This window comes from Scyliorhinus torazame, chromosome 18, assembly GCF_047496885.1.
Source record: "Scyliorhinus torazame isolate Kashiwa2021f chromosome 18, sScyTor2.1, whole genome shotgun sequence".
Classification (NCBI taxonomy): Eukaryota; Metazoa; Chordata; class Chondrichthyes; order Carcharhiniformes; family Scyliorhinidae; genus Scyliorhinus; species Scyliorhinus torazame.
The window spans coordinates 57,055,365-57,073,710 of record NC_092724.1 but is presented as its reverse complement, the minus strand read 5'-3'; the positions used below and the strand labels follow the sequence as shown (position 1 = coordinate 57,073,710).

General features: G+C 49.6%; 1 protein-coding gene across 4 annotated transcripts in view; it reads right to left on the bottom strand.

Annotated features, from left to right (window-relative positions):
- Positions 1–11,285: 11,285 nt before the first annotated feature.
- ticam1 (TIR domain containing adaptor molecule 1) overlaps positions 11,286–18,346 on the bottom strand; it is a 41,290-nt gene continuing 34,229 nt past the window's right edge. For 3 of the 4 annotated variants that reach the window (XM_072482760.1, XM_072482761.1, XM_072482764.1), the window contains exon 2: positions 11,286–13,853. In XM_072482760.1, the coding sequence (XP_072338861.1) occupies positions 11,566–13,656 (2,091 nt within the window). In that variant the 5' untranslated portion in view covers positions 13,657–13,853 and the 3' untranslated portion in view covers positions 11,286–11,565. Of the gene's footprint in view, positions 13,854–15,582; positions 15,755–18,346 lie in introns of those variants that run through there. The other variant, XM_072482762.1, reaches the window with a different exon arrangement.

Genomic DNA, 18,346 nt, shown 5'->3' with positions numbered 1-18,346 from the left:
CATATTTACATTGTTTGCAACATTTTAACTAGTAGCGTCAAGCTTCCATTAGTTCTATCAGCAGCAAATAGACAGTGAACCCGGTCTTTAGCTGATCATCTCTACAACTGACTAGTTGCAGACTGAAGATTCATAACTTTAAATTGAGATAAAAATTCCCACTTGGGGTTTTTAAACAAGGGTTTCACGCACATCCCAGATTCAGATTTAATGTTGGACTCAAGAGATCATTGGGAATTGATCATGTTGCAATGCAACTATGTCATCAGCGTGCTTAATATGCATTTTACTTAAAAAAAGGCAATAACATTAACAACTAGTAGCAGAATACTACTACAGTGGTTGCATTTTATCAGATGGAGCAGGTGCCCAATTTTAATGGTTTGGCTCCTTTCTGCATTGAGTAAATGGATAGCAGGTCCAATGTCACAGAACAACTGTTGGTAGGGGTTAATTCGAGATCAACACTCAAAGACAGCATTCACTTTTATTGCAATAGCTCCAGTAAACATTAATAACATCATTATCAAATTGAATCTGACAAAGATTTGAAACTGATCATGGATTAAATAAAGTGTTCTTGGTGCAAATAGTATTATAGAAGGGTTTTCCCTCAGAAAAATGGAGGCTGGAGCCAAAAGAAACTTTCCCAGTAAACATTTATCTGATTAATAGCCTAAAATTTGATCACTAGTCAACAAATGCTGCCAAAATTTAATAATAATAATCTTTATTGTCACAAATAGGCTTACATTAACATTGCAATGAAGTTACTGTGAAAAGCCCCTAGTCGACACATTCCGGCACCTGTTCGGGTACACAGAGGGAGAATTCAGAATGTCCAATTAATCTAACAGCACATCTTTCGGGACTTTTGACTACGGAATTATTTTAATTTGTTATTGTCAAACAGAATCCCTTTTACATCAATCAGACTATATCACAGAATCGCTACAGTGCAAAAGCCCATCGAATCTTCACCGACCATCCGAAAGAGCACTGTACCTAGGCCCATGCCATATCTGTAACCCCAACCTACCCTCTTGGACACTTAAGGGGCAATTCAGCATGGCTAATCCACCTAACCTGCACATCTTTGGACTGTGGGAGGAAACTGGAGCAGCTGGCGTAAACCCACACAGACATGGGGAAAAAGTGCAAACTCCACACAGATACCCAAGGCCGGAATTGAACCCAGGTCTCTGGTGCTGTGAGGCAGCAGTGCTAACCATGGCCCAGTTGTGAGACAAAGGGGCTGTAAGATCTGACTATTTACGGTGAATTAAAACAAATACTAGTGGAAAATCGCCAGAAATCAGCAGACGAGAAAGAGAAAATTAATATTTAAATACAACTTTGAGTCAAACTCCACTCAAAACTTATTTTCTTTCCGACACTGAACATAGAACATACAATGCAGAAGGAGGCCATTCGGCCCATCGAGTCTGCACCGACCCACTTAAACCCTCACTTCCACCCCATCCCCGCAAACCAACAACCCCATCTAACCCTTTTGGTCACTAAGGGCAATTTATCATGGCCAATCCACCTAACCTGCACATCTTTGGACTGTGGGAGGAAACCGGAGCACCCGGAGGAAACCCACACAGTCACGGGGAGAACGTGCAGACTCTGCACAGACAGTGACCTAGCGAGGAATCGAATCTGGGACCCTGGCGCTGTGAAGGCACAGTGCTATCCACTTGTGCTACTGTGCTGCCCCAATGGTTGAAATGGCATGCATTTCCAGTTGCTTTTTTTTTAAACCTTTCAAAAACATTAGCCTTGAGAGCATTAGCATGCACAAGCTTGACCCATTCATCTGCAATTCCTCTCACTACTATTTTAGCAGTGGTGTCAAGCCATTGAAAGTTGCCACCCAGGTTGAGAGGGTTGTTAAGAAGGCGCACGGTGTGTTAGCTTTTATTGGTAGAGGGATTGAGTTTCGGAGCCATGAAGTCATGTTGCAGCTGTACAAAACTCTGGTGCGGCCGTATTTGGAGTATTGCGTGCAATTCTGGTCGCCGCATTATAGGAAGGATGTGGAAGCATTGGAAAGGGTGCAGAGGAGATTTACCAGAATGTTGCCTGGTATGGAGGGAAGATCTTGTGAGGAAAGGCTGAGGGACTTGAGGCTGTTTTCGTTAGAGAGAAGGTTAAGAGGTGACTTAATTGAGGCATACAAGATGATCAGAGGATTGGATAGGGTGGACAGTGAGAGCCTTTTTCCTCAGATGGTGATGTCTCGCACGAGGGGACATAGCTTTAAATTGAGGGGAGATAGATATAAGACAGATGTCAGAGGTAGGTTCTTTACTCAGAGAGTAGTAAGGACGTGGATTGCCCTGCCTGCAACAGTAGTGGACTCGCCAACACTAAGGGCATTCAAATGGTCATTGGATAGACATATGGACGATAAGGGAATAGTGTAGATGGGCTTTAGAGTGGTTTCACAGGTCGGCGCAACATTGAGGGCCGAAGGGCCTGTACTGCGCTGTATTGTTCTATGTTCTATAGGTTACATGTCTCACAACAGAACTTCAAGGCCAGTTTAAGCATTTTACAGCCCTCAGGACTCGACATTGAGTTCAACAACTCAAGACTGTGATCTTTTTCCTCTATTTTGACCGTTTTTTAATATCAAAAACATTTTCTTCCCAATGGAAACCAGCTTCACTAAGCCCCACCTCCGAGCTGTCACTTGTTCACAGACTCATTGGCAAGTTCATTGGTATCCCTACTGGCACAATCCTCAATATCGCTAAAACCTAAAAAAGACAAAGACCCAACAGAATGCGGTTCCTACAGACCCATCTCGCTACTAAACGTCGACCCAAAAATATTGACCAAAATCCTCGCCAAAAGGCTGGAAGACTGCATACCAGAGGTGGTTGCAGAAGACCAAACGGGCTTTGTCAAAGATAGACCGCTAACATTGAACATCAGGCGCCTGCTAAACATGATCATGGCCCCATCCGAGGAGAGAACACCCAAGGTGATCGTGTCCCTGAATGCAGAATAGGCCTTCAACATATCGGATGGAAGTACATCACAGAGATACTGGAATGGTTCGGGCTTGGAACTGGATTCATCGCCTGGTGAGACTCCTGTATAAACCCCCATGGCGAGCGTACGGACAAATACCACCAGCTCTTAAGTACTTCCAGCTACATAGATGCACGACGCAGGGATGCCTGCTATCCCCACTGCTGTTCGCCCTAGCAATCGAACCGCCAGCGATCGCGTTCAGAACAGCAAAGAACTGGAAGGGGATCCGAAGAGGGGGCAGAGAGTCTCGCTCTATGTGGATGACCTGCTCCTCTACATCACAGACCCAAAAGCAGCATGGAAGGAATCATTGCGCTCTTGAAAGCGTTTGGAACCTTCTCAGCTACGAATTTAACGAGATCTTCCCGATGAACCCGCCAGGGAGAGGGGCAGATCTGATGTGGCTACCGTTTAAACAGGGCCGGCACAAATTCCGCTACCTGGGGATCCAAATCGCCCACGACTGGTAGGGGTACTGAAATGGAACCTGACCAGTCTGACAGAGGAATTAAAAGAGGACCTGCAGAGATGTAACACTCTCCCTGGCAGGGAGGGTGCAGACGATCAAAATGAACGCTGCCCAGGTACCTCTTCCTAAGTAGGATCTTCCTACTTAGATCCATCCTGATCTATATCCCCAAGGCCTTTTTCAACTCACTGGACAAAGTAATTATGGTATTCGTGTGTGTGGTGGTGGGTGGGGGGGGGGGGGGGGGGGGGGGGGGGGGGAGAGAATGCAAGGATCCCAAAGAAGGTCCGACAGAAAACAAAATCCAGGGGGAACTAGCCCCCCAAACCTACAGTACTACCACTGGGCAGTGACAGCAGAAAAAATAAAGGGGTGAATATGGAGACAGAAGCTCAGTGGGTTCTCATGGAGGACTGGAAGGGGACCAGCCTCCAGGCCCTAGTCACGGCAGCACTCCCATCCCCACCCAAGAAGTACTCAACCAGCCCAGTGGTGGTGGCAACACTCCAGTCATGGAACTAACCGCGACAACATTTTGGCCTAACTGAAATGTCCGATAAGGCCCCCCCAACTTCAACAACCACAGGTTTGTGCCTGTGTTCACTGACGCCTCCTTCAAAGGGTGGAGGCAGGATGGAGGGCACCAACAGTCAAGGACCTGTACACAGACGGTAGGGTAACAACACTGGACGCCGGGTGTGGGGTGCGGGCACGTGGCTGGCTGAGGAGGGGTCATGGCTAGTCGGCGGGGGAGGGGGGGCGGGTAGCCCCCTGATCCGGCTGTTAACCTGGAATGTAAGGGGACTGAACGGGCCGGTTAAGCGGGCCCGCGTGTTTGTGCACCTGAAGGGGCTCAAGTCAGATGTGGTTATGCTCCAGGAGACACACCTGAAGGTGGCAGACCAGGTAAGACTGAGGAAAGGGTGAGTAGGTCAGGTGTTTCACTCGGGGCTAGATGCCAAAAATCGAGGGGTGGCAATCTTGGTGGAAAAGGTGTTATTCGAGGCGTTGAGCATTGTGGCAGATAATGGCGGTAGGTACATAATGGTAAGTGGTAAGTTGCAGGGAGAGAGGGTGGTGCTGGTCAATGTGTATGCTCCGAACTGGGACGATGCGGGTTTTTTGCGGCGTATGTTGGGTCGGATCCCAGACTTGGAAGTGGGGGGCCTGATAATGGGGGGAGACTTTAACACAGTGTTGGATCCTGCACTGGATCGCTCCAGGTCTAGGACGGGTAGGAAGCCGGCGGCGGCTAGAGCGTTGAGGGGATTTATGGACCAAATGGGAGGGGTGGACCCTTGGAGATTTGCAAGGCCGGGGGCTAGGGAATTTTCATTCTTCTCACATGTCCATAAGGCTTATTCTCGAATCGACTTTTTCATTTTGAGTAGGGCGCTGATAGCGAGAGTAGAGGATACCGAGTATTTGGCAATAGCCATTTCGGACCACGCCCCACATTGGGTGGACTTGGAGATGGGGGAGGAGAGGGACCAGTGCCCGCTGTGGCGCTTGGAGGTGGGGCTGTTGGCGGACGAGGAGGTGAGCGAGCAGGTCCGAGGAAGTATAGAGAGGTACTTGGAGACCAACGACAACGGGGAGGTCAGAGTGGGGATGGTATGGGAGGCACTGAAGGCGGTGGTGAGGGGAGAGCTGATCTCCATCAGGGCCCACAAGGAGCGGAGGGAGCGGGGGGAGAGGGAGAGGCTGGTGGGGGAGATGGTGAGGGTAGACAGGAGGTATGCGGAAGAACCTGAGGAAGGATTGTTGAGGAAGAGGCGCAGCCTCCAGGCCGAATTCGACCTGGTGACCACCAGGAAGGCGGAGGTGCAGTGGAGAAAGGCCCAGGGGGCAGTCTACGAGTATGGGAAAAAGGTAAGTCGGATGCTGGCGCATCAGCTTCGTAAGCAGGAAGCAGCTAGGGAGATCGGGGGAGTTAAGGACAGGGGACGGAGCGTGGTGCAGAGTGGGGTTGCCATCAATGGGGTCTTCAGGGACTTCTACGAGCAATTGTACCGATCCGAGCCCCTACGGGAGGAGGGAGGGATGGGCCATTTCCTGGACCAATTGAGGTTTCCAAAGGTGGAAGAGGGACTGGTGGCGGGACTGGGGGCCCCGATTGGGCTGGAGGAGCTGATCAAAGGAATAGGAAGCATGCAGGCGGGGAAGGCACCGGGGCCGGACGGTTTCCCGGTTGAGTTCTATAAAAAATATATGGACCTGTTGGGGCCCGCTGTTAGTTAGGACCTTCAATGAGGCAAGGTAGGGGGGGGCTTTACCCCCGGCGATGTCCCAGGCACTGATCTCCTTGATCCTGAAGCGGGACAAGGATCCCCTGCAATGTGGGTCTTACAGACCAATTTCCCTGCTAAATGTAGATGCCAAGGTGCTGGCGAAGGTCTTAGCCACGAGGATTGAGGATTGTGTGCCGCAGATCATCCATGAAGACCAGACTGGGTTTGTGAAGGGGAGACAGTTGAACGCGAATGTGCGGAGGTTTTTGAACGTTATCATGATGCCGGTGAGGGAGGGGGAGGCGGAGATAGTGGTGGCGATGGACGCTGAGAAAGCCTTCGATAGGGTAGAATGGGGGTACCTGTGGGAGGTGCTGAAGAGGTTCGGGTTTGGGGAGGGGTTTGTCAGGTGGGTTAGGCTGTTGTATGAGGTCCCGATGGCGAGTGTGGCCACAAATAGGAGGTGGTCCGAGTACTTTCGGTTGCACCGAGGGACGAGACAGGGGTGTCCCCTGTCGCCCCTGCTCTTCGCACTGGCGATTGAACCCCTAGCTATGGCACTGAGAGAGTCAAGGAACTGGAGGGGGTTGGTGCGGGGTGGGGCGGAGCATAGGGTGTCGCTTTATGCGGCCGACCTGCTGCTGTATGTAGCGGACCCGGTGGGAGGAATGCCAGAGGTAATGAGGATCCTTAGGGAATTTGGGGACTTTTCGGGGTACAAGCTCAATATGGGGAAGAGCGAGCTGTTCGTAGTTCAGCTAGGGGACCTGGAGAGGGGGATTGGCAAGCTCCCACTAAAAAGGGCGGAGAGGAGCTTCAGATATTTGGGGGTCCAGGTGGCCAGGAGCTGGGGGGCCCTGCATAGGCTTAACTTTACAAGGCTGGTGGAGCAAATGGAGGAGGAGTTCAAGAGGTGGGACGCGTTGCCGCTGTCCCTGGCGGGTAGGGTGCAGTCAATCAAAATGACGGTGCTCCCAAGGTTTTTGTTCCTGTTCCAGTGCCTCCACGTGTTTATCCCGAAGGCTTTTTTCAGGCGGGTTAACAGGAGTATAATGGGGTTTGTGTGGGCGCGAGGGACTCCGAGGGTGAGAAGGGTGTTCCTGGAGCGGAGTAGAGATAGGGGGGGGCTGGCGCTGCCCAACCTCTGTGGGTACTACTGGGCCGCCAATGCGACAATGGTGCGCAAGTGGGTGATGGAGGGGGAGGGGGCTGCATGGAAGAGGCTGGAGACGGCGTCCTGTGTGGGTATGAGTCTGGGGGCACTGGCAACGGCGCCGCTGCCGCTCCCTCCAAGGAGGTATACCACGAGCCCGGTGGTGGTGGCGGCCCACAAAATTTGGGGGCAGTGGAGGCGGCATAGGGGGGAAGTTAGGGCCTCGGCGTGGACCCCATAACGGGGGAACCACCGGTTCGTCCCAGGAAGAACAGGTGGAGGGTTTTCGGGGTGGCACAGAGCAGGGATACGCAAGTTAGGGGACCTGTTTGTGGACGGGAAGTTCGCGAGCTTGGGTGAGCTGGAGGAGAAGTACGGGCTCCCCCCCGGGGAACACCTTCAGGTACTTACAGGTAAGGGCGTTTGCCAGACGGCAGGTGGTGGAATTCCCACGGCTACTGCCACACACAGTACAGGACAGGGTGCTCTCGGGGGGGTGGGTGGGAGTGGGGAAGATCTCGGAAGCTTACCAGGTGATGCAGGAGGAGGCGGCCTCGGTGGTGGAGTTGAAAGGTAAGTGGGAGGAGGAGTTGGGAGAGGAGATCGAAGAGGGGACGTGGGCAGATGCCCTAGGGAGGGTGAACTCTTCCTCTTCATGCGCGAGGCTCAGCCTCATACAGTTTAAGGTGCTGCACAGGGCACACATGACTAGGACAAGGATGAGCAGGTTCTTTGGGGGTGAGGACAGGTGTGTTAGGTGCTCAGGGAGCCCAGCAAATCACACCCATATGTTCTGGGCATGCCCAGCGCTGGAGGAATTTTGGACGGGTGTAGCGAGGACGGTGTCGAGGGTGGTAGGATCCAGGGTCAACCCGGGCTGGGGGCTCGCAATATTTGGGGTGGCAGAGGAGCCGGGAGTGCAGGAGGCGAAAGAGGCTGGAGTTCTGGCCTTTGCGTCCCTGGTAGCCCGGCGAAGGATTCTCCTTCAGTGGAAAGATACGAGGCCTCCAAGCGTGGAATCCTGGATCAGTGATATGGCAGGGTTCATTAAATTGGAGAGGGTGAAATTCGCCTTGAGAGGGTCGGTACAAGGGTTCTTTAGGCGGTGGCAACCATTCTTAGACTTTCTGGCTGAACGATAGACATTGGTCAATGGCAGCAGCAGCTCGGGGGGTGGGGGGGGGGCGTTTACTTTATTTTTGTTTATGTTATTTACACTGGAAGGGTCTGAGTGGGTGTATACACCTGTTGTCTTAAGTCGGGGTGTTAATGTTAATTTATTATTCAGGTACGGGGGGGGAGGGGTTTGGGGGGGTTGCTTTTTTTAGATTGTGTTTTGTACTTAACCCTGTTGGGTTCTTTTTTCTTTCTCATTTTGTTATTGATATTTTATGAAAACCTTTAATAAAAATTATTTTTTTTTAAAAAACACTGGACGAGCTGACGGAAAGATTCCAACTAACAGGTGGGAACAAATTCAGATACCTGCAGCTCAAAAAACTTCCTACGAAAAGAAACAAGGACGTGCCCATGACCGCCGCGACAGTCACTACTAGAGGAATTGTTGGACCCAGATATTTTAGGCAGAGAGAACTGTAGCAACATGTACGGACGACTGATAGAGAGGGCCAATGCCAAACTGGACATGACAAGGGAGAAGTGGGAAAAGGACTTGGGATTCGAAATAAGGTGGGGACTCTGGAGCGAAGCACTGCATAAGGTCAACCCCATCTCCACATGCGCAAGGCTCAACCTAACGCAACTTGACCACAACCCGAATGAGCAGGTTCTTGCCGGAGGTGGAGGACAAATGTGAACGGTGCCAAGGAGGCCCGGCCAACTACGCCCACGTGTTCAAGGGCAGCACAGTGGGTAGCACTGTTGCTTCACGACTCCAGGGTCCCAGGTTTGATTCCCGGCTTAGGTCACTGTCTGTGTGGAGTCTGTCTGTTCTCCCCGTGTCTGCATGGGTTTCCTCCGGGTGCTCCAGTTTCCTCCCACAAGTCCCGAAAGACGTGATGTTCGGTAATTTGGACATTCTGAATTCTCCGTGTGTACCCAAACAGGCGCTGGAATGTGGCGACTAGGGGCTTTTCACAGTAACTTCATTGCAGTTAATGTAAGCCTACTTGTGACAATAAAGATTATTATTATGGTTTTCCCCAGACTGGATACTGGACAGCCTTTTTTGAGGCAATGGCCAAAGTGATGGGGATGAGGTTGGAGCCAGCGGAGAGCGGCAGTCTTCGGGGCATCAGATCAGCCAGATCTCTTCAGGGGGAGGAGGGCCGACGGCCTTGCCTTTGCCTCCCCGATCGCCCGCCGTAGAACCCTACTCGGCTGGAGGTCAGCAGCGTCTCCTAAAGCTGCAGACTGGCTGAACGATCTGTCGCAATTTCTCCAAATGGAGAAAATCAAATTTGCCACCCATGGGTCGGAAGAAGGCTTCCACAGAACATGGGAGCCATTCACTCGGTTTATGGCCAGCAACTAGGTAGCCAAGGATAAAGAGAGAGTAGTCAAAACGGAAAAGGGAAGAGGGAGGGGGGAAGGGGGAGGGTCCGGGAAAATAGGAAAGCACAACTAAGCCCAATAGAGGAACCAAGAGCCACAGAGGAGAGGGAAGGGGGGGGCGGGGGGCAGGAACAATAAAGGGGGAGCCAGGAAGGGGGACACAGGCGTGAAATGAGACACAGGTGACCACAACGGTCACAGCAAGGAAAAAGACAAAAGAGCGAAAAGATGAAACAACAAAAATAAATCCATGTAAATAGCAAAAAACGATCGCGATATAAATAACGTTAGGGGTACTGCCCAGGTGCTCCCTTGCAATATTCTCATTGTTGTGTGTATTTATATTTTGTTATGTATATCAAAACCCAATAAAAACAGTTAAAAAGAAAATTGATATCTTGCCTTTAAGCAACGATTAGATGAGCTTTTTGGTTGACGTGGATCAGTTTGATCCGAAGTGCCCGTCTCCATGCCGCAGATTCTATGATTCTCTTGCTATTAACTCTTCCTCTGTCTTGCGACAGTTGCAATCTTGTTGCAATCTCTCCTAGCTCCCACCAATCGCTGACCTCCACCAACTTTACAACTCTCTTTTTTATGGTTTGAAGTGTGAGTTGATATTATTCAGTAATATTGTATCTCAATGGAAAAAAAAAGTCCCAGAAAATGTAAAGGATTCTGTAAATCATTTTGACTAGTTGTATTTTAGGAATTAGTTAAAGCTACCATCATCCTCACAATGAAACTACCAAGGTTAGTCACAATATTAAATCAATCAGTCCCTTCTTCCCCAGGCTTCATCTTCATTCTTCCTCAGTTACTCCTGTGCACGGTCTCTCCCTATTCTCCAAAATCTCCCCTATTTTCCTCTCCTCATTCATATTCTCACTCGCACAAGTTTCTCTGGCTGCCCCTCAGAATTTCACACCGTCTCATTTTGTGTCTCGGTCTCTCTCCCAAAAAAGGAGGAAAACTTGCGTTTATGTAACACCTTTTATGATCAAAGATCCCAAAGCATTTTACACCCAAAGTATTTTTTGATGTGTATTTACTGTTGTAATCATAGAATGTTTACAGCAAAGGAGTGGCCATTTGGCCTGTCGGGTCTATGCAAGAGCAAATCAGCTCAGCCCACTTCCTTGCCCTTTCCCTGTAGCCCTGCAAATCTTTTCTCTTAATTTAATTGTCCAATTCTCTCCTGAAGTCCATGATTGACCCTGCCTCTACCATATTCTCAGCCGCTGTTTTAAAAAAAGATTTTTTTTCATGTCGCCATTTTTCCATTAAGGAATCCAGTTGTTATTGTTATAACACAGTATTAACTCATACTTCAAACTTGCACTAGTGCAGCTCTGTAAATGGTGTTTGCCCCCTTCCCTTCTCCTAAGAGTAAGTGATCATTCTGTTTAAACAATGAGCTTTTGACTATGGCGGAGGAGCAGGGAACAGCATCGTATTGTCTGTTCTATTCATGTCCGTCAGACACAGTTCCACTGGTCGGTAATCAGGAGCAGGTACATACTTGGGGTTGATTACTCAGGGTTGCTGAGATTAGTTGCAGCTTCCCTGCCCAGCAATCAGAGAACTGAGCTCAGATTATGTATTTAGCAGGGTCCTGGTGTGACAAAGTACCACATGTAATAAAAACTGATTTGATTTGACAACTCAGGGCATTTTTAAAAATGCATTTATAGGACATGACAACACTGGCTCGGTCAGCATTTATTATCCGTCCCTAACTGTCCTCCATTTCAGAACGTCCATTGTTGTGGATCTGCAGTCACATGTAGGCCAGACCAAGTAAAGATGGTAGATTTCCTTCTCTAAAGGACGAGTGAACCAGATGGGTTTTTACAACAATTGACAATGGTTTCATGGTCGCCATTAGACTTTTAATTACAGATTTTTATTAAATTCAAATTTCACCATCTGCCATGGTGTGATGTGAACCCGGGTCCAGAGTCCCTGGATTACTAGTCCAGTGAGACTACCACTGCACCACTGCCTTCCCTCTGTACAGACATTAGTACCAAGGTATCAAAAATTATACACTTGACATTTGTTTTCATTTTCAGATGACAGCTTTACCAGCATTTACAACTCTGCTGGCCGTTGATTTCTCCATCGATCAAAAATAACAAGTAAGACATCTAACTGTGGTCACTATCTCCATCCTGTTCATCATCTGTGCTCTCAATGGAATCTGCTATTGTCATCTGGTTGGAGTCCCCTATCTGTACATTTTTGGCATGCTGAATCTGGATTATGTTGGTGCCTTGGTTTTGCTGCTGTGTCGAACTACCGATAGTTACATTTTGACCTCCCTGCCCATTGCCAGGATTAATGACTTGAAAGGGTGGTTGTATAAAGGGGCTGAAATTTGGCTGCTTCGGTAACATTGACTGCAAAAAAGGATTCAAGCCAGGTGGCAATAGAGAGAAATCTGGATACGGCGGTGGGTTTAGCACAGGCTGTGTGAGTCCATTAACTGCAGTAGGTCCTGGATAGGGTGAGTGTGCGAACGGGTAGAGTTGTTGCATTTGGGCGAGTTGAGTGTAGAATTGCATATAATGCATTTGAGCCGATAGAGTTTTCTGAAGTTCTCTTTGGGTCTGACTTAGCCTTTCTTGATACTGTTTTTGCGTTTGCTCCTCAAGCCAAATTTTCTTATGCTTCTCAAGGACTTCCCGTGTAAATGTCTTTCTTACATGTCTTTCAAAATGTCTGGAATTCTCATCGAGTCTATTGATAGCGCTCAGTGCAAACGGGATATCCTCACTAGGCATCCGACTCTTCTGTGGTAGCATTGGAATGACAGTGTTATATTTGTACTCATTATTGATTGAATTTATCAGGACAATATTGGTCTTGTACTCATCCCAGCGATTCTTAAAACTGTTGGTGAGGAGGAGGATTGTGAAGGCAGAATTGTTAACTGCATCTTCGATACACTTTATTGGAGATCGCCCTGGGAGAGAGAATTCCTCAAAAAATGTTGCACCCTCCATATTCACTAATGATTCCAGTCTAACTTGCACACTTTCGGCAATTTCCACATCCTCTGGGGCATGAAAGACAACAAAAGGGTAAAATTTGTTCTCAAAGCTCTCGTCCACTGCCTTAGCAGACATGGTTTCAGAAGAATTAGACTGCCCACCTGTCAACAGTTTCGTCGTGTCCACTGAAGGACCGGGTGATATGGAATTGGTATCCCTTGGCCCCTGGACTCCTGATATTTTTGACTTTGAAGTAACTAGCTGGCCACCGCGTGTTCTTCCAGTACATTCAGTTGATCTCAGATCATTCACTTGATCTCCTGATGAACTTGGAGTTGAACAAACTGAGAGAACATTGTCCTGTTCGCCACACCGAGCCCCAATGCTGTCAGTCACCTTCTCCATTCCCAAATAGTTGTCAGAGGATAGATTCAATACATTCTTAGAATCATTCAAAGTTAAGTTGGTAGAATTTACAGGGTTAACTGCGTTCTCTTCAAGGTCTGCAATTGAGGAGTTTAATTTATCTCGGCATGAATTGGAATTGAATGATGCAGTGGGAGATGCACTGATTTCAAAATGGCTGGGTACTGTAATTTCTGAATTGTTAAGTGAGTCAGTCAGTATTTGATTCGGATTGGTCCTGCATGCAACAGTTGATCTCATACTCTGACTTGGCTCTTCAATTGACTTCAGAGGTGATACTTCACCATTCTCCCCCTCACCTTCAAAATCCAGAGGACCACACAGCAACCTAAATTCTTGAATACGTTCTCGAAGATCCAAACTATGGTCTTGATTGCTGGACTTGAGTGCTTTGATGGCAGCTTGGCATGCTTGGTTCCTCATGGAGGGCTTGCACAGATTTTCTTCCACAAGCACTGCAAGCATCGAAGCAAGGTCCATAAGAACACCACTGCCTCCGCCTGCAAACTCTTCATTTGACGCCTCAGATGCCTCCCCTTCTCCCTCTGCACCACCGCCTGAACCTCGAATTTTGTTGAAAATGTACAAAGCAGATCTGTCAGCCGGCATCTCATTCAAAACTGACCTGGCTGCTCTCTCAGCCTCATCTTTCTTTTTTAAGAAGAATGATATAATGCTGTACAGGAGTCGGTGAATCTTTGCTTTCGCATTGGCAGTATTGAACTTGTACCACAGGCTGAAAAGTCTTTGTTCTGTGACTCCAGACAAAATGTCAAACAAGTCATCAAGAGATGGGGTGCGATCGCAACCTTCTGCCATAATCGCACCTAGTGTCAAAACTGAGCTAGGCTAATGGAACAAGAAGGAACCAGCCAGTGTTTGAACATTGCTTCCAATTCCAATCAGGCTGATCTGACAATGAGCGTTGGGCACATTATACAGGAAGGGAAGTCTGTAAACCCTGTTTGCATCTTGTAATGCCAATGCTCAGGTCGACTGAGATACACCAGTTCAGTCTGAAAAAGAAAGGGAATACAAAAGTTATTTTTCTTGGCAACAACATTTTCAGGACTAATTTTGTATGCTGCTTTCTTCCCTCTTTTATCTAATGCTGTTTGTTCATACTGAAGTCTGGTTTCATTCTCAGATAGCTATTCTTCATGTGCGAGCCTAACTTGTTTGTGTCAATAGGCAAGTTACCGACAGAGGACATCACAGGATAGAGCTATCCACTCTTCATGTAGTGTCCACACTAGAGCAGGAGATAATGATTAGCAATCAAGAAGAAGCTATCCATCTTTGTGCGTGTTCAACTTTAGTAGCCTAATGTGGGCGGTGCGATGGTGCAGTGGTTAGCACTGCTGCCTACGGCACTGAGGGCTCAGGTTCGATCCTGGCCCTGGGTCACTGTGTGTGTGGAATTTGCACATTCTCCCCGTCTTTGCGTGGGTTTGACTGCCACAAACCAAAGATGTGCATGGTAGGTGGATTGGCCATGCTACATTGCCCCTTAATTGGAAAAAAATAATTGGGTACTGTAAAAACTGTAGCAGCCTAATGTAACTCTGAAGCCAGCTAACTCAAAGCAGTGTGGTGTTCAAACTCAGGACTTTGGTCTCTGTGGTTCGTTGTTAGATTGGATCATGTTATATCCAATAGGCCAGATCTGTATTCATGCCATCAGTGAGGTATTTTTCCCTATTCAACAGAAACCAGTATAAACAAATTGAATGATTCCTCTCCTTGCACCGCAAACGCATAAAATCTCATCTCAGAGTTAAATAATGTTTAACCTGTTTTAGGACTAGTGGCATTGCTGACAGTATGTCAGACGCTGAACAAATTTCTAAGCATAGAGGTATGATACAGTGGCACAGTGGTTAACACTGCTGCCTCACAGCGCCAGGGACCCGGGTTCAATTACAGCCTTGGGTGACTGTGTGGAGTTTGCACGTTCTCCCCGTGTCGGCGTGGGTTCCCTCCGGGTGCTCCGGTTTCCTCACACAGCCCAATGAAGTACAGGATAGGTGAATTGGCCATGTTAAATTGCCCCTTAGTGTCCAAAGATGTGCAGGTTAGGTGGGGTTACGGGGGTAGGGTAGGGGAGTGGGCCTAGGTAGGGTGCTCTTACGGAGGGTCAGTGCAGACTCGATGGGCCAAATGGTCTCCTTTCTGCACTGTAGGATTCTATGATACCATGTAAATGTATTGTTCTTATGATCTTAGAAGAGAATAGTAAAGGATTATTTTTGGAAATCCAAACACCCTGGTTTTTACTGAAAGAATGAAGTCACGAGGTTCACTGTTTAAAACAAAATAATTTTACTGCACAGAAATCAAAGAACATGAGTAATAATAACTACACTCTTATCATAAATAGTCAGTTACATTAAAGATATTTAAAGTACAATAAACAGTTACTTATACACTAAACCAAACTTAGCTTAAATTTCTTTCTACATCTTTTTGACTTGCATCTCAAAAAGCTCAAGTCAGATGCTTAAAAAAGAAATCCCATTAAGGGGCAATTTAGCGTGGTCAATCCACCTACCCTGCACATCTTTGGTTTGTGGGGGTTAGACCAATGCTGACACGGGGGGAATGTGCAAACTCCACACGGACAGTTACCCGGGGCCAGGATCGAACCTGGGTCCTCGCCACTGTGAGCCAGCCATGCTAGCCACCGTGCCCTCAAGTCAGACACTTATCAAAAATTATCAAAGATTTCTTGAGCCTTCAGCTTACTTCTGGCAAGGTTGTCCCATCAAAACTCCTCCCACTGATTCCATAGTTATAGGCTCCCAGGTCAACACGGGTGTTGGTAGCGTCTTAAGTGTAGCAAACGTGCATCAGAACTCTCTTGGTTCTAATGTTCTTGAACTCTGGAGTTTTGCATTTAGGAACTCGCTCCCTCTCTTCTCAGCTTGACTATCCCAGAAATCCAGTGCACTGTTGGTAGAGTTCTTCAGTTATCAAAATTTTAAACCCTTTTAGTCTGCAGACCAAATTTCAACTGAATTCTGTTTGAAAAGATGTTCCCTGCAGTCAGATTTTTCTAAACTGAACTCCATGAAAACAGGACCACACATAGTAATCTACTCTCCCTGAAATTAACTTGTTTACCTTTTGCTTTACTATTGATTATTTCCGAGGCAGTTTGGTCGTATGATCAATTACTGAAAGCCTTGCTTTTTACAAGAGATCATTTTCCAAAGAAACCTAGTTCTTAAATGGACCATCACCCCAACTTAAATACAGAGTTTTTCCCCCAAAAGTACTTGGTCCATTAAATTATTCTGCTGCCAAAATCAAGCTATATTCACGATAACATGTGATATGTTATGTGATATGTGCATGATATATCCAATCACTGTAAGCCACCACAGCCTGAGGTCATCAAGTTGAATTGCCACTTCATGTTGAGATATTTGCAAACTAAATAGTTTGTAAATTTCCGAGGGCAGTTCCAAAAAAAAATTCAATGACTGCTTTTAGTTTTTAACTTTATGAACTAAAGTGTGATATCAGAAAAACATTAAGGAGAACTTTCTTCCCTCAATAGTGCATTGAAATCTTTTACAACCTCATAACCTGCTGACTTGATTTTACAGACTCTTCCAACAATGCAGCATTCACCTCAGTATTGCACCAATTGTCAGTCTCGGTCATGCTTGGCCAACATGCGGCACATGGGCCACGACACGGCCTGTCCGAGGTCTCTATCCACCCAGTGTTCAAAATGTCAGTAAATGAATTCAACAATTCTTCAAAGAACTGTTCCTTCAATCACAGGTGGTTTCGCTATCGCGCTTGCTGTCGTTAAGATCATTATGTGCACACGTGTGTGAGCGAGTGGGTGTGTACATGTGCATGAGCGACAGAGTGTGTACATGTGAGTTAGCAAGAGTGTACGTGTGCCTGTGCGCGAGCGAAAGTGTACGTGTGCCTGTGCGCGAGCGAAAGTGTACGTGTGCCTGTGCGCGAGCGAAAGTGTACGTGTGCCTGTGCGCGAGCGAAAGTGTACGTGTGCCTGTGCGCGAGCGAAAGTGTACGTGTGCCTGTGCGCGAGCGAAAGTGTACGTGTGCCTGTGCGCGAGCGAAAGTGTACGTGTGCCTGTGCGCGAGCGAAAGTGTACGTGTGCCTGTGCGCGAGCGAAAGTGTACGTGTGCCTGTGCGCGAGCGAAAGTGTACGTGTGCCTGTGCGCGAGCGAAAGTGTACGTGTGCCTGTGCGCGAGCGAAAGTGTACGTGTGCCTGTGCGCGAGCGAAAGTGTACGTGTGCCTGTGCGCGAGCGAAAGTGTACGTGTGCCTGTGCGCGAGCGAAAGTGTACGTGTGCCGGTGCGCGAGCGAAAGTGTACGTGTGCCGGTGCGCGAGCGAAAGTGTACGTGTGCCTGTGCGCGAGCGAAAGTGTACGTGTGCCTGTGCGCGAGCGAAAGTGTACGTGTGCCTGTGCGCGAGCGAGAGTGTGTGCCTGTGCGCGAGCGAGAGCGTGTGTATGCGCGTGAGAAAGTGCATGTATGCGTGAGCGTGAGCGCGGGTATGCGTGAGCGCGGGTATGCGGGAGCGCGGGTATGCGGGAGCGCGGGTATGCGGGAGCGCGGGTATGCGGGAGCGCGGGTATGCGGGAGCGCGGGTATGCGGGAGCGCGGGTATGCGGGAGCGCGGGTATGCGGGAGCGCGGGTATGCGGGAGCGCGGGTATGCGGGAGCGGGAGCGCGGGTATGCGGGAGCGGGAGCGCGGGTATGCGGGAGCGGGAGCGCGGGTATGCGGGAGCGGGAGCGCGGGTATGCGGGAGCGGGAGCGCGGGTATGCGGGAGCGGGAGCGCGGGTATGCGGGAGCGCGGGTATGCGGGAGCGGGAGCGCGGGTATGCGGGAGCGGGAGCGCGGGTATGCGGGAGCGGGAGCGCGGGTATGCGGGAGCGGGAGCGCGGGTATGCGGGAGCGGGAGCGCGGGTATGCGGGAGCGGGAGCGCGGGTATGCGGGAGCGGGAGCGCGGGTATGCGGGAGCGGGAGCGGGGGTATGCGGGAGCGGGAGCGGGGGTATGCGGGAGCGGGAGCGGGGGTATGCGGGAGCGGGAGCGCGGGTATGCGGGAGCGGGAGCGCGGGTATGCGGGAGCGGGAGCGCGGGTATGCGGGAGCGGGAGCGCGGGTATGCGGGAGCGGGAGCGCGGGTATGCGGGAGCGGGAGCGCGGGTATGCGGGAGCGGGAGCGCGGGTATGCGGGTGCGGGAGCGCGGGTATGCGGGAGCGGGAGCGCGGGTGAGCGGGAGCGCGGGTATGCGGGAGCGGGAGCGCGGGTATGCGGGAGCGAATGAGCGGGTATGCGGGAGCGCGGGTATGCGGGAGCGGGAGCGCGGGTATGCGGGAGCGGGAGCGCGGGTATGCGGGAGCGCGGGTATGCGGGAGCGCGGGTATGCGGGAGCGCGGGTATGCGGGAGCGGGAGCGCGGGTATGCGGGAGCGGGAGCGCGGGTATGCGGGAGCGGGAGCGCGGGTATGCGGG